The sequence below is a fragment of the Eublepharis macularius genome, chromosome 1 (genome assembly GCF_028583425.1).
Source record: "Eublepharis macularius isolate TG4126 chromosome 1, MPM_Emac_v1.0, whole genome shotgun sequence".
NCBI classification, from domain to species: domain Eukaryota; kingdom Metazoa; phylum Chordata; class Lepidosauria; order Squamata; family Eublepharidae; genus Eublepharis; species Eublepharis macularius.
Window position 1 is genome coordinate 182,077,248 of NC_072790.1, and position 13,042 is coordinate 182,090,289.

General features: G+C 39.6%; 1 protein-coding gene across 1 annotated transcript; it reads right to left on the reverse strand.

The window, feature by feature from the left end:
• Positions 1 to 1,540: 1,540 nt before the first annotated feature.
• Positions 1,541 to 9,642, reverse strand: SRP9 (signal recognition particle 9). Its single transcript, XM_054979658.1, has 3 exons — positions 9,482 to 9,642; positions 5,001 to 5,069; positions 1,541 to 2,776 (listed from the first exon to the last, which is right to left on the reverse strand). The coding sequence occupies exons 1-3, from the start codon at positions 9,551 to 9,553 to the stop codon at positions 2,657 to 2,659; spliced, it is 261 nt and encodes an 86-aa protein (XP_054835633.1). The 5' UTR covers positions 9,554 to 9,642; the 3' UTR covers positions 1,541 to 2,656.
• Positions 9,643 to 13,042: the final 3,400 nt, after the last annotated feature.

Below are 13,042 nucleotides of genomic sequence, written 5' to 3' on the forward strand. Positions count from 1 at the left end.
TTTCTTCGGCCTGTGACCAGGATTCTATGAAGTAGGGAGTGAGAAGGCTACACTCCCAACAACTCAGGGATCACTGCATAAAAATTCTGGGTTTGCAGAAGTAGAAAAGCAAACAGATAAAGTATTCCAGAATGAATAGGAACCCTTTGGTTCCCTGAGCACATAAGTAATGATGAAGTACCCATTTAGACTTTGTAAAAAACTGAAAGGATTGTTTGTTATCATACCAAACTGGAATACATTTTTTTATTAATATGGCTGCATACTTTTTCGTTTTAGATTGAAAATGGTTTACTAGAAAACTATTGCAACAATCAATTCTGGAAGACACTGCAGAGGGAGTTCTGTCTAAGTGTTTAGGTACTATGCTCACATCATGAACTGCGAAACAGTCTAAGTAACTTCTTCTTAGAAGTTGTCTCTTTCATGAACATTGGTAAGGTAAAGGTAGTCAGTCCCCTGTGCAAGCACCGAGTCATTACTGACCCATGGGGGGACGTCACATCACGACGTTTCCTTGGCACTTTTTACGGGGTGGTTTGCCATTGCCTTCCCCAGTCATCCACACTATACCCCCAGGAAACTGGGTACTCATTTTACCGACCTCAGAAGGATGGAAGGCTGAGTCAACCTTGAGCCCGCTACCTGAACCCAGCTTCTGCCGGGATGGAACTCAGGTCACGAGCAGAGCTTGGACTGCAGTACTGCAGCTTACCACTCTGTGCCATGGGGCTCTATCATGAACATTGAGGAAGGACCAAAAATGTTCTACCACAAAGATCCACAGAATTAGTTCTGTGTCTCACAGCATGCTTTGCATTTGCAATTCATCCAACAGCCCCAATGCTGATAGGAAAAAAAGACCTTCAAAACCAAGGCAACTTAAAAGACTGACATTACTAGTTCAAGTATTATATATCTGTATGGATTTTCAGATCCTAAACAGCTATTTCTGATATAAAGCCCAGCAGATATCCTTTATTCAGACTGGGTTATGATTGGGCAAGAATTAGGACTCTTGGCAACAAAAAGCCATTACATTACAAAGCAGATACGCAATATCTAAGAAGATAGCTAAAAACACCACTTATTCTCATCTACTTGCCTTTTTGTCGCTACTACACCCATTTCTTTTCTTGCTTGGGTCTCCTCAATCAGAAGAGAAGACCAGGTTTGAGGGCACTTAATTGCCTTTCTTCTCCAATGAACAGGCATATCAGAACAAGCTTCAAGGAATGGCTTGTACATGTGTAAGTTACTTTCTGGATTCCACCTGATTTTCCCCTTCATGCAAGATTACTATACAATTTGCAAAAAAAAGTTGGGAGCCAGAACACATTCACATTTTGATAGATATGCCAGTCTTTGAATTTTGATTCTGCCTCATTTTCAGTATTATTGTTAAGGCCACTTCAAAGTCTATAGCATGCCAACTGCAAAGATGGCTAAAAGTCAACTGCCAAAAAATGATGGCCCTATCATACCCACTGCAAATGATAATATATTCGAAGTTAAACATTAGTGACAGCAGACACCTTAGGAAAAGCAACAATGCCAAGTATTTTATTTCGCTGTTCTTTTAACCACTACCCAAAGTGACAGATAATACACCAGTATACCAACTTGTATTAGCACCCTCTAAAGGTTGGTTTCTCTATCACATTAGGGCAACATGCTTCCCTGGAATGCAAGTAGTTGAAAGACCATTTGTGATAGATCTCTTGATTTAGTACCAATAAGAACCTCTGAACAATAGAAATCTTAACTATCTATAGTGGGACCATTACATATAATACAGAATACTGCAGCATAGGCTTCAATTTAGTATTAAGCAATGACATTGTGATAAGAAATTTAAAGTTTACAAGATAAGAACCATACAGCTTTTGCCATGGGTAGCATAGGATATTGATCTTCATGACAGCTGCTCCAATATCTGTGCAGATGTCTTAGCTGCAAAATAAGAGGTAACCAGAATAAATTGACATTTATGGGCCTCAACTTCTGAGGTATGTATCTATTCACCACCACCCCACAACAAGCAGTGTACTGAATTTGTGTCTATAAATATTTATGGTTTTGCATATAGCTAATAAACAAACATGGAAAAATCAGCAATCAGGGAAAAAAGTTCTGATTGCAATAGGTCAGATGCATGAAATTATTAGTAAGTTGGCAATTTTAACTTATTTCAGAAGATGCTATTATTAACTAACATTTATATAAAATTTACATCAGAAACGAATAATTTTTTATGTTAGCAAACATAAGTATATTCAACGAGAACAAGTAATCAGAATTCCTTCTCTATTAATGGCATCTTGCAATGCAACTTGCTTCCTCATTTTTTTTAGACAGAGTACTCAATATTTACATATGAAGATGCCCAAATATGGCCTAACATGCTTTAACTAGGAGATTTTTCTGTAGAAGACATTTAACTTGCTCAAATTAAAAAAATAAACAGAGGCTTTCTTATGAAAGCATAATGTCTCCTAGCCACTTTGAAGCGGAGCCTGGGAATCCTTACAAAACCCGCTTTAGACTCTATTAATCCACTTGATGCCACACTTGTTCTGTTCCAAAATTTGCCCAAACCCAAGAGAGGTTTTCTTCCCGTGAAAGATGACTGAGCATTCATTGTATCTCTAGCTATTCAGTCTGTGTCCATGGTAACACTGCGGGATTCTCTGGCTACCATGAGTCGCATTAGTTGACTGTGGAATTTCTCAATCTTCTTTACATCTTGAGCCTGGTCTGTCCTATAGAGAAGACACTGTTTGAAAAGAGAGAGGATCTTAGGTGCAAGTAGACTGAAAGAAGTCTGATATTAGCTTATATAAGACATCACAAAAGCTTCCACTAGAAACAAAGACACTGCACTATGTTAGGTCCCATTTATTTTGTGCTCTCAGATTTTGGAGATAAAAAGACAGAATCAAGATCTAAATTGCTGTGACTCGTAGTTGCAAAGTTAAACATTTTCTCTAGGAAAAAAATTGTATGGACAGTTGAATTCAAATCATCGTGAAAAATAACTGAACTCAACACAGGCTTTCCCAATAGTTGCACTAAATTCACTGGGACTGACTCCATGGAAGTATCAAGACTGTGGCATTATTAATTCATTTAACACATTTTTATCCTTAACGGCTGCTCAAAGCAGTTTACAAAGCCTGACCAGCAAGCTTTAATAAGCTGAAGTGTTGTAAAAAGACTGCTACAGTTTCAACAGATTCTTAAAAAACCATGTTTTTACAGATAGCATTTCTAAAGTCTTGCCCATCAAAATGTGCTTTATCTATGATCATTAACTCATGCGGCTGATCATAAAAAGATTAATTATCATACTTGTTCTCCTATCCCACCTGCTATAAGAAGGGATCCCAGGACAAGCAGCTACTGGCCTCTCCTTTTCCATAGCATTAGCTGTTGCTATACAATTTTAATCAATGCATCAACATTAAACATGTCTGCTTACCAATCAGAAAGTGAAGCATATGGTCATTTTTCTCCCCATTAAAAATATCTTTAACATCTGTTCAATTAGCAGACTCCAAGAGACTAGTGACCATCTTCATAATAAGAAGACAGATTTATGAGCATGTTGTTAAAAATTCAGTTCACATTGGTAGAAGAAAGTATTACAACACTTTCTCCTTACAAGATGGCCATCACTTAACATGGCCTGTTGCTACAGCTGCGTTCCATTTTAACAGAGCACACTGCAAGCTTTAAAGCCAGTCAAGTTTGAATTCAAGTGCAGCAAATGAGCGACACCAACGTTTTCTATTTAAAAGTTGCTCAACTGGCAAACCCAACTTCTTAAGCATCATAAGATTTGGAAACAAACCAACTTTGTTTAAACCTGTCAAGTATGCCTAAAAGCTTAGCCATTCAGGTTGGCAAGAAATGAAGCATAACATTCTTGTTCTCTCCTTAGCTGTTCACTCAACGTCTCTATTTAGCACAGATCTGAGAAGAAAGGCTATTCAGAATACATTTTTTTCAACCAACCTCACGATTTCATTTTAGTTCTTCTCATTCTGTTCTATTCCATTTCTCTTCAAGCAACTTCTGCTGCATTGTAAGTATTTACAAAGCGGATAAAGTTTCTGAAGGAATAGGTCTAATAGCAGCTATTAGACATGGCACCTAGATGGAACCACCATGTTCAGAGGCAATATACCTCTGAGTATTGGATGTCTTTGCAAACAGACAACGATGTCCTCCATATCTTATACTTTAACTTCAAAAGACATGTGGCCAGTCACTGTTGGAAGCAGAGCTGGACTACTGATCCATCAGACACAAGTACTTACATTCTCAGTGAAGTAGCTGCAGTTACATAGAGTGCTGTAACTGGAGCTAGCCATTCTATAAAGCATAATCAAACATTGACCATTCATAGAGCTTACATAAAAGTACAGTTCCTGAATATTGCAGGGCCATGTTTCAACTATGTTAGAGTTTAAACAAAAGGTGGCACTAGGTGTCATTCTAGAGATTCAAACAGTTAATGGAGAAATTAAAAAGGGCATAATGTTTTCCTGGAAATTCCTCCCTACCTACCCACTGAATGTCAAAAAATGTTAAAAAGCCCACAAAAACACCATCTCCATGGAGTTTTAGGGCCAAAAAGAAAAAGAATACCCAGCAGATGTGTAAATAGTCACTTCAATCCACCACTCAAATGAAAACCAGTTTTCAAGACAGTAATGATAAGGATGGGGGAGAAAAGCTAGTTAACCATTTACACTCCCATTACCTTTTATCCTCAAAAACCTCAAGCTGCTTTGCTCCTGTGCAGGGGAAGAGTTGTGGGTATACTGCACCATTTTTCTCACAGATGGAAAAAGTAACTTGAGAAGCTTAAGCAACCAAACATGAGAAGGAAATAGGTTAAGGAGCCTCTCCCCCACTTTTCAGCTCCAGGGCAAGAAATTCACACATAAACGGTAAACTAAAAGTGATGAGCATGGTGCAAACATTTTACTTACAACTACATCATCTGTTACTTTGATGCAAAGATTTCCATCACAGTGCCGGTATTTGAGTACCACACGTACCTGAAATGACAGTCACCATTTTGTGTTATAAATAACATCTGTACAGCTATTGCTTTCACAAAGCAACTTTAAAACATGACAGCCAATTCCTTTAACCCAGTTTTGAAACCAAGTATGTATGAGTTATAAGCCTACTCTGTGATTTTTTTAAAACTAGCTCATCTGCCCATACATACCTCTTTACTGTTAATGAGCACTCTCTGTTGTTTTTTTAGAATACCAAAATAATGCTTTCCCATCCAATTTGCCTATATTTATTTATATACATTATTTAAACTCTGCCTTTCTTACTGAGACTCAAGGCAAATTACAAAGTGTGAGTCAGTACAGTCAATATCAAAGACATTTCAATAAGAGACAGTTTGGTGTAGCGTTTAAGAGCACGGGACTCTAATCTGAACCAGGTTTGACTCCCCACTCCTCCACTTGAAGCCAGTTGGGTGACCTTGGGTCAGTCACAGCTTCTAAGAGCTCTTTCAGCCCCACCCACCTCACAAGGTGATTGTTGTTGTGGGGATAATAATGGCATACTTTGTAAACCATTCTGAGTGGGTGTTAAGTCATCCTAAAGGGAGGTATATAAATCAAATGTTGTTGTTACTGTTATTATTAAAACACAAAATTAGCATATACATCCAAATTTGCTATGATTATAAAGACTTGCAGAAACCCAATACAGAGCTGAGGAAATGCCAAAATAGAGCATAAGCTAAACAACATAGAAACTACCTAGTAGGATCATTCTTATAGCAAAAGTAGTGGAGTCTATGGTTCTTCAATATTTACAGCAATAGTAGTAAAGTTCATTGTCCCTTCCTATCCCTTTACTGATAGATTTCAAACATCCAGGCAACTGTTTATGTACAAACTTACCTTAATCCAACACTATCCAAAAGTTTCAGAAATGTTTTTTATTTAAGGAAATAATTTGGCTCTCAGGCTTAACAATTATTGTAAAAAAAATCCAAACCTACATTTGGGTTTACCTTTAAAAAGCTGCACTGGAGAATAGTGTCTTAAACACCAAATTAAACACAAGAACACAGAATGTTTTAGGGCAGGTGCTTGCAGGACAGCAACAAAGCAAACCACTGTGATTCATAATAGTCTGCTTTGTTGTCTTGCAGGACAGCAAGGCATAGCCCTCAGCAATAGAGACAATTCCTCTATGGCATCTACTGCTGGCTTGTTCCTCCCCGTGGTACACCTCCTGGTACTTGGATTAAGTTTCCTGTCCCTGTCTCCCTTGGTTTGCAGCCCTCTGCCCTGGCCTCAATGCTGGCAAGATCATAATCCTGTTCCCCTTCTGTCATGTGACTGGAAGAATTCTGTTTTTTCTTCTTCCTACATGCTTGCAGCTTAGTGGGTCCACACCACTGCCTTGAAATTAAATGGCAGCCTGGGTCTGGAAGGGTTGAAGACTACTGTCTTACAGGATATGAAGCTATCCAAGAATTCAGTAGGAATTTGGAAAGACTTTCCAGGAGCAGTAAAATCCTAGAATAGCAGCACATCATGCAAGTCTGAAAATAACAGTCTTTGACTTTTTACACCCAACAAATTTGATAATTCATATTCAAGACAAACTTTTCTACCCTTTTTTGAAAAACAGTATTGAATATAACTATACCTGAAGAATCAATCATTACATAAGGCTGAAATACCCAACTATGTTACAGCCTTTAAGTAAATATAATTGCATTGGCAGCAGAAATTAAATCCTGCCCTCAAGTTATAATTGACTTGTAGCAACCCCTGGCTAAGTTTTCTCGGCAAGAGACTAACAAAGGTGGTTTGCCATGGTCTGCCTTTGCACCACTGGTCTTTGTTGGGAGTCTCCCACCCAATTATTAACCAAGGCCAACCCTGCTTAGCTTCTGAGATCTGATGAGATCAGGCTCCAGAACCATACTTCAAATCGTCCACCCCATACCAAGACAGCACATTTGAATAATAGCTAGCTAGAAATGAATTTAAGTTACACCAAGAAGAAAACCAAATAGCAATGACTCCTATTTCCATGCAGCTTCTTGTAATCACCTGGATTATGGTTTAAACTCATCTTAGAAGGATCACAATGATCCAAGGACATCCTCTGTATCAGTCTGTCCACGCAGGAACAGCCTTACAAGGGATGCACTCAAACACATCCCAACACCCTAAAGCAAGGTTAGTTTACACATAGTACTATCAATTCCTTGACCTAAACATACACATTTGAAAAAAAAATATGAGGCCCTCAGAATGCCTTCCATTAAAGCACGCAATACAGTCCTTTATTAATCCGAGGATAAACATTTTCCATTAAAAAAGGGCTTTCACACAACGTAAAAAGTTACAGAAAAATTGTGTTGCAAAGTTTTTGACTAATTTTACACTGAAAAGTCAAGTAAGAGATTCTACCAACTTCATGGGCATTCACACTTTACACGATCATGCCCATTTGGAAGCGTATGGCCAAATGAAGAATACAAATGCTTTTATTTAATCATGTAGCAAGATGGTTGTTGTGGGTTTTCCGGGCTGTATTGCCATGGTCTTGGCATTGTAGTTCCTGACGTTTCGCCAGCAGCTGTGGCTGGCATCTTCAGAGGTGTAGCACCAAAAGACAGAGATGTCAGAGATGTCTCTGTCTTTTGGTGCTACACCTCTGAAGATGCCAGCCACAGCTGCTGGCGAAACGTCAGGAACTACAATGCCAAGACCATGGCAATACAGCCCGGAAAACCCACAACAACCATCGTTCTCCGGCCGTGAAAGCCTTCGACAATACATGTAGCAAGATGACACAGGTTACAGGACCCTCAAACACCAACGAAAGCTTGGTCATCAATTTTCCCCTTCCCCCCTTTTTTTCTTTCTGTATCCCTTTTTTTACTTTGATAAAATAATATATTAAAAAAAAAAAAGCTTGGTCAACAATCCTTTAAGAAAACAAAAAGAGTCCTGCTGTATCAAACCAGTGGTCCAGCTAGTCCAGCATCCTCTCTCACACAGAGGCCAACCAGTTACTCTGGAGAGCCAACAACAGAGGCCAAAGACCTCCTCTGATGTTGCCTCCTTGAACTTGAATTCAGAGGCTTACTACCTCTGAATGTGGAGGTTCCCTTTATTTACCATGGCAAGTAGCCACCGATAGACCTATCCTCCCCTCTGTCTAATCCCCTTTTAAAGTGGTCTATGTCTGTGGCCATCAATACATGTGATGGCAGGAAAGTACACATTTTAGTCACTTCTTGAGCAAAAAATTGTTCCTTTTGTCCACACTGAATCTACTGCTCATCAGCTTTATTGAATGCCCTTGAGTTCTACCATTTTGGGTGATGAAGAAAAAGTTCTCTCTGTCCACTCCCTCTACTCCATGCATAAACCTCTCTTTTCACCCCTTTTCTAAATTTAAAAGTCCCAGACTCTTCCACCTTTCCTCATAAGAAAGGTGCTTCAACCCCCTAATCATCTTGGTTGGTCTCTTCTGTACTTTTTCATCTCTGTAGTGTCCTTTTTGAGATACAGTGACCAGAACCACACAGAGTATTTCAAATGTGGCTGCACCATATCTGAAGTTGGAATTTTTTGTTCCACTTTACACTTACCTACATCACTTTACACTGCTGTCCCCTCACTTAATTTGCAGAGACCCACCTGGAGGTCTTCACCCTTTTGCACATCCTGAACAATTCTGTGTTATCTGCAAAGTAGGACACTACAGTGCTCACCTCCAATTCCAGATAATTTATGAACAGTGGGATCCCACTGCTTACTTCCTTCCATTGAGAGAACTATCCATTTATTCCTACTCTGCTTCCTTTCATTTGGCCAATTTTTAATCCATAAAAGGAACTGTCTTTATCCCTGAACTGCTAAGCATATTTAGTAATCTTTAATGAGTTACCTTGTCAAAACCCTTTTGAAAGATCAAGTATATAATATTTACCCGGTCATCATTATCTACATGTTTGTTCACTTTCTCAAAGAACTCAAAGATACCACGCAGGCATCCTTTTGGACTTAGTCATACCTTTCCTAGCCTAGGGAACGTATTCTATGTTGGTTTCAGATGTTTCCCCCCACCCCTTTCCAGGTAGAAAGCAGTCCTAACAACAGAAAAATGTTAGAAACTGTTTTTCAGACTTAGAAGAGGAAAAGCTGACATACATACATCTCGACCCTTCAATTCATGGCAACTCCAGAACAACTGGATGTTTTATTCACAGATAGAACTTTAAGTGCAAAAGGAGAAACGCAATACAAGGCAAGCGCTCTCAGAACTCACACATACCGGAAGAGGATATTTTCATCCGCCCCATCTTTGCTCTCGCAGCTCTTCGAGCCAAGCCCTACTGACCCCACCCAGCTTCCAGATTAGCATCCGGTTCCACATACCACAAACAACCCTTCCCACTGTCGGGTACCTTCATAGGATCGGACAAGTACAGCTTCTCGGCAGCGCGAGTGAATTCCTCCCACGTCTGATAATGCGGCATGACTAGAGCCCTTTCACCAGGAAAAGTACAACTCTGCCACCTACCCAACAAGCAGCAAGATGGCGGGCTAAGGCGGGCTTAACTAAAGCAACCCCTCCACCATCCTAGTGGGCCAAATGGGAAGATTAACCAATAGCAGCGCGCACTGTTCAAAACGCACCTCCCCTCCCTTTCCGCCCCTTCAAGCGCCAATGGGGGAAGGGCAACCATAGAGAGCACTAAAAGGAAAACATAAACAGCTTCCGGAGGCAAGCTGTATGAAGCCGCTATCTCGCAGCGCCCCCTGATGGTACGTAAGGGAGAAAACTTATAGAGTAGGCGCAATCACCGTTCCAACGGCTCCGCCTTAGAATCAAAAGCTGTCATTGGTCGCTTCTTTCACCAATCAGAATGGAATATGACTGGCCAGTAGGAATTCACAAATCAAAGGGGCCCCTGAGGAATCTCGGCAGTTGATTGGAAAGCTCGTTTGCCCTCCTCCAGGATTCTCTGAGCCGATTTCGCTTCTCCAGTTTTTCTCCCTTCTGGTACACATTGCGTCTTCAGGAGGCTGCTTTAAGGTTTATCTTTTAGACAATGTACATATATATAATTTCCTAGAAGGTGTCTTCTCTATCCCAACCCGGATGTAGGTACCCCTGCCTTCTCTCTGAGTAGCCTTGTTATAACGTGGCTAGCCATTTGGTTTATTGCTTATCCTTTAAACTTGTACGCTCTTTTCGTCAACCGCGAGGCTCTTGGGTCAGCACAAAGCATAAGGCAATATTTTAAAAATATCAAACAAATTAAAAACCATCCCAGCAAACGAAAAATAACAATATTTATAAATAAAATACTTTTCGCGTGTGAGATAAAAAGCAGAACAAAAGCAAAATGAAAGCAAATAGAAGCAGCAATATAAAGAAATCAGTATCGTCCCAACTCCATAAAATAGCAGATTATCAGGAGGGGGGAATTTAATTATGACATCAGGAGCAACGAAACAAATGAAACTATTAAGCTACCATAATAACAAAGTGATGAATCAGCAGAAGGCCTGAACAAACAAACCTGGCGCAGACACCCAATAGATCCACGGCCAGCAGAGTGGCTAAGGGGAGGAAGGCAATTCACACCTATATGCTACTAGTTACAGTGACTGAGGGTGGGGAGTAATCTGGAAATTCCACTTTACCCTTTAAAAGAAGTATTCTAAGCTCTTTGGGTAGCCTGAGCAAGTTGATTTCTGTCGTCTTTATTATTCATTTAACTGATAGCTGTTCTTAACATTTGGTCCATTCTGGAGTCCTTACTTGGTCAATTTGGATGGGGGTGGTGGTGTCTTTTTTTAAAATTAATTTACAAAATGCTTGGGGAATCCCCACAGTAAGTTGAACCCTCCCTCAATTATCTGTGTGTGGCCTAGTTGTGCTGTTTTCATGATTGGCAGAAACCCCCTACCTTACTATTAGATACAGCAGGGGCCTCTGATGTGGTGCATAGGAGTGTCATGGTGCCTGTCAATTGTTTTTAAAATGTGGGTGGGGCTAGGTGGGGCTTTTGCCCATCAGCACTTCTGATTGGCCACTGAACATCTTACTGGTTGTGCAGATTTAAACAAATACTGCTTTTGCAGCAGTTGTTACCACAGCACAAGGATCTTCACTATGTGGCAGAAGATAAGCTGTGTGAAAACAAGAAAATTTTTTTAAACAATATGTTAAAAAGGGTGTTCTGTTAAGCAGAGCTTCTGCCTGACATGTTGAAGAGTTACTATCAGATACTGCATTCTCCCTGCCATTTTTTGGTTGACTCAGCATCCTGTAGCAGCCATTTTGTGGTTACACCCACCACCCTGGATCAGAATTCCAAAGGTGCCCACAGGCTCAAAAAGTTTGGGGACACCTGAGATAGTACAAGTAAAAATTACTATCTGTTCTTTATATATTTTGCATTTTTTTTCTTTTTATGTTACACTATGCCCCCTCTTTTTACTGTAAGTTAAATAGAATTTTTTAAAATTAAACATCATACGCTGTTCCCTGAAGCTGAAAACAATCTAACATCTCGGTGGAATTTTTAAATTGACTCCCACATATCAAAAGGAAATGTGTTATTATGCTGGTGAATATTCACTAATACACACTGTTTAAGTTGTTATGCTGGTGAATATTCACTAGTACACGCTGTTTAAATTGGTGCTTACCTGTTAGGAAAAGTTGTAAAAACATTTCCACTGTGACAACATGTTCTGTAACAAGCACAGTTTTTAGAACACCTGAAATGTTTGACTCTGCAATATGGATACCCTGTGTATCAAATTGCCTGTGTCCAAACAGATGTTGTATATGGTACTTTAACAATATTGTAGGTAGAGTTACATTCTCCTTCTAGGCCCACTGACTCCAGTGCTTTACCATGTCGTGTGTATTATGTACTCTAGTAACACTGTCAATACACTCTGTCAAATTGTTGTTTCCTACCATGAGGATAGTTTCAGCTGTGTTGGGCTGCAGTCAAAGAGCAAGATCCGAGTCCTATAGTTTTCTCTGTTGAAGTGTCTTACCTGCCTTGGATATCCTCTATTGTTTTTGGGTTTTGGCACTTTCCAGTTGTTATTTTTTGAAGTGCTGGATATGAGCCACCTGTACTCTTCTTACTTCATCCTGCAGTAGATTCTACATTTTCCCTATCTAACTACAGCCGGGAGTGTGTCACACCTATTCTGAGTGAAGTGATTACACTTTGTATTGGATCTTGTTTTAAACTGATCTCTCTTTGTAGCATTCTTCCCCCACCCCAGCCTGGTTTTCTGTTGTGCACGTAATCATCTTAATGGTTTCACAGTCTTGTATATCAGAAGAAGTGAGCTCTGACTCACAAAAGCTTATACTGGAATAAATGTTTTTCGTCTTTGAGGTACTACTAGATTCCTGTTTTATTCTGCACTACTTATGGTTTGCTTAAAGCTCTCCCCTCAGGTCTCTTTGTTGGGATTTAGCAAGTGTTTTCATTTCAGTCATGAAAGAGTTAAACGGTTTGTGTTAGTAAACTTTTGCATATAACCACTTAGGCCTCGAGTAAGGATTCCTGCCAGAGAAAGGGGAGTCACTATTCTTAATGAAGTAGAATTAGGATTCTCCATTGGACAACAGGTTTATTGGGAGGGAGCAATTAAGTGAAGATGTATACTGAAGTTTTATTGCTCTTTGTTCTGTCTAAGATCTGCCTAAGGATGTAACAGTTTTGTGCTCTAAGTCTTGAGTTTACCTTCTAGTAAAGATATAGTCCGTTAGCTATTTCTTATTTTCTACCAATGTAACCCTAATTTTATCCTTTATGTAGTAAACTATTTTCAGAGCTAAACTAGAGTGTGTGTTTGTTCTCGTTATATCCAATGTGCAATTTCTGCTGAACTCTGCTAACTTAAGTACTAAGAATTTATCTCTCTACACTCTTTAGGATATATATTCTACAATGCTTCCTTCTGATGCTGTATTGTATCCTGTA

Excerpts from the sequence above, each read along its gene's own strand:
- SRP9 (XM_054979658.1), bottom strand. The coding sequence starts at position 9,553 with ATGCCGCATTATCAGACGTGGGAGGAATTCACTCGCGCTGCCGAGAAG. Across the intron at positions 5,070-9,481 it reads ACTTGTCCGATCCTATGAAG|GTACGTGTGGTACTCAAATA; the intron begins GTACCCGACAGT and ends CTGTCATTTCAG. Across the intron at positions 2,777-5,000 it reads AAGTAACAGATGATGTAGTT|TGTCTTCTCTATAGGACAGA; the intron begins GTAAGTAAAATG and ends CTTTTCAAACAG.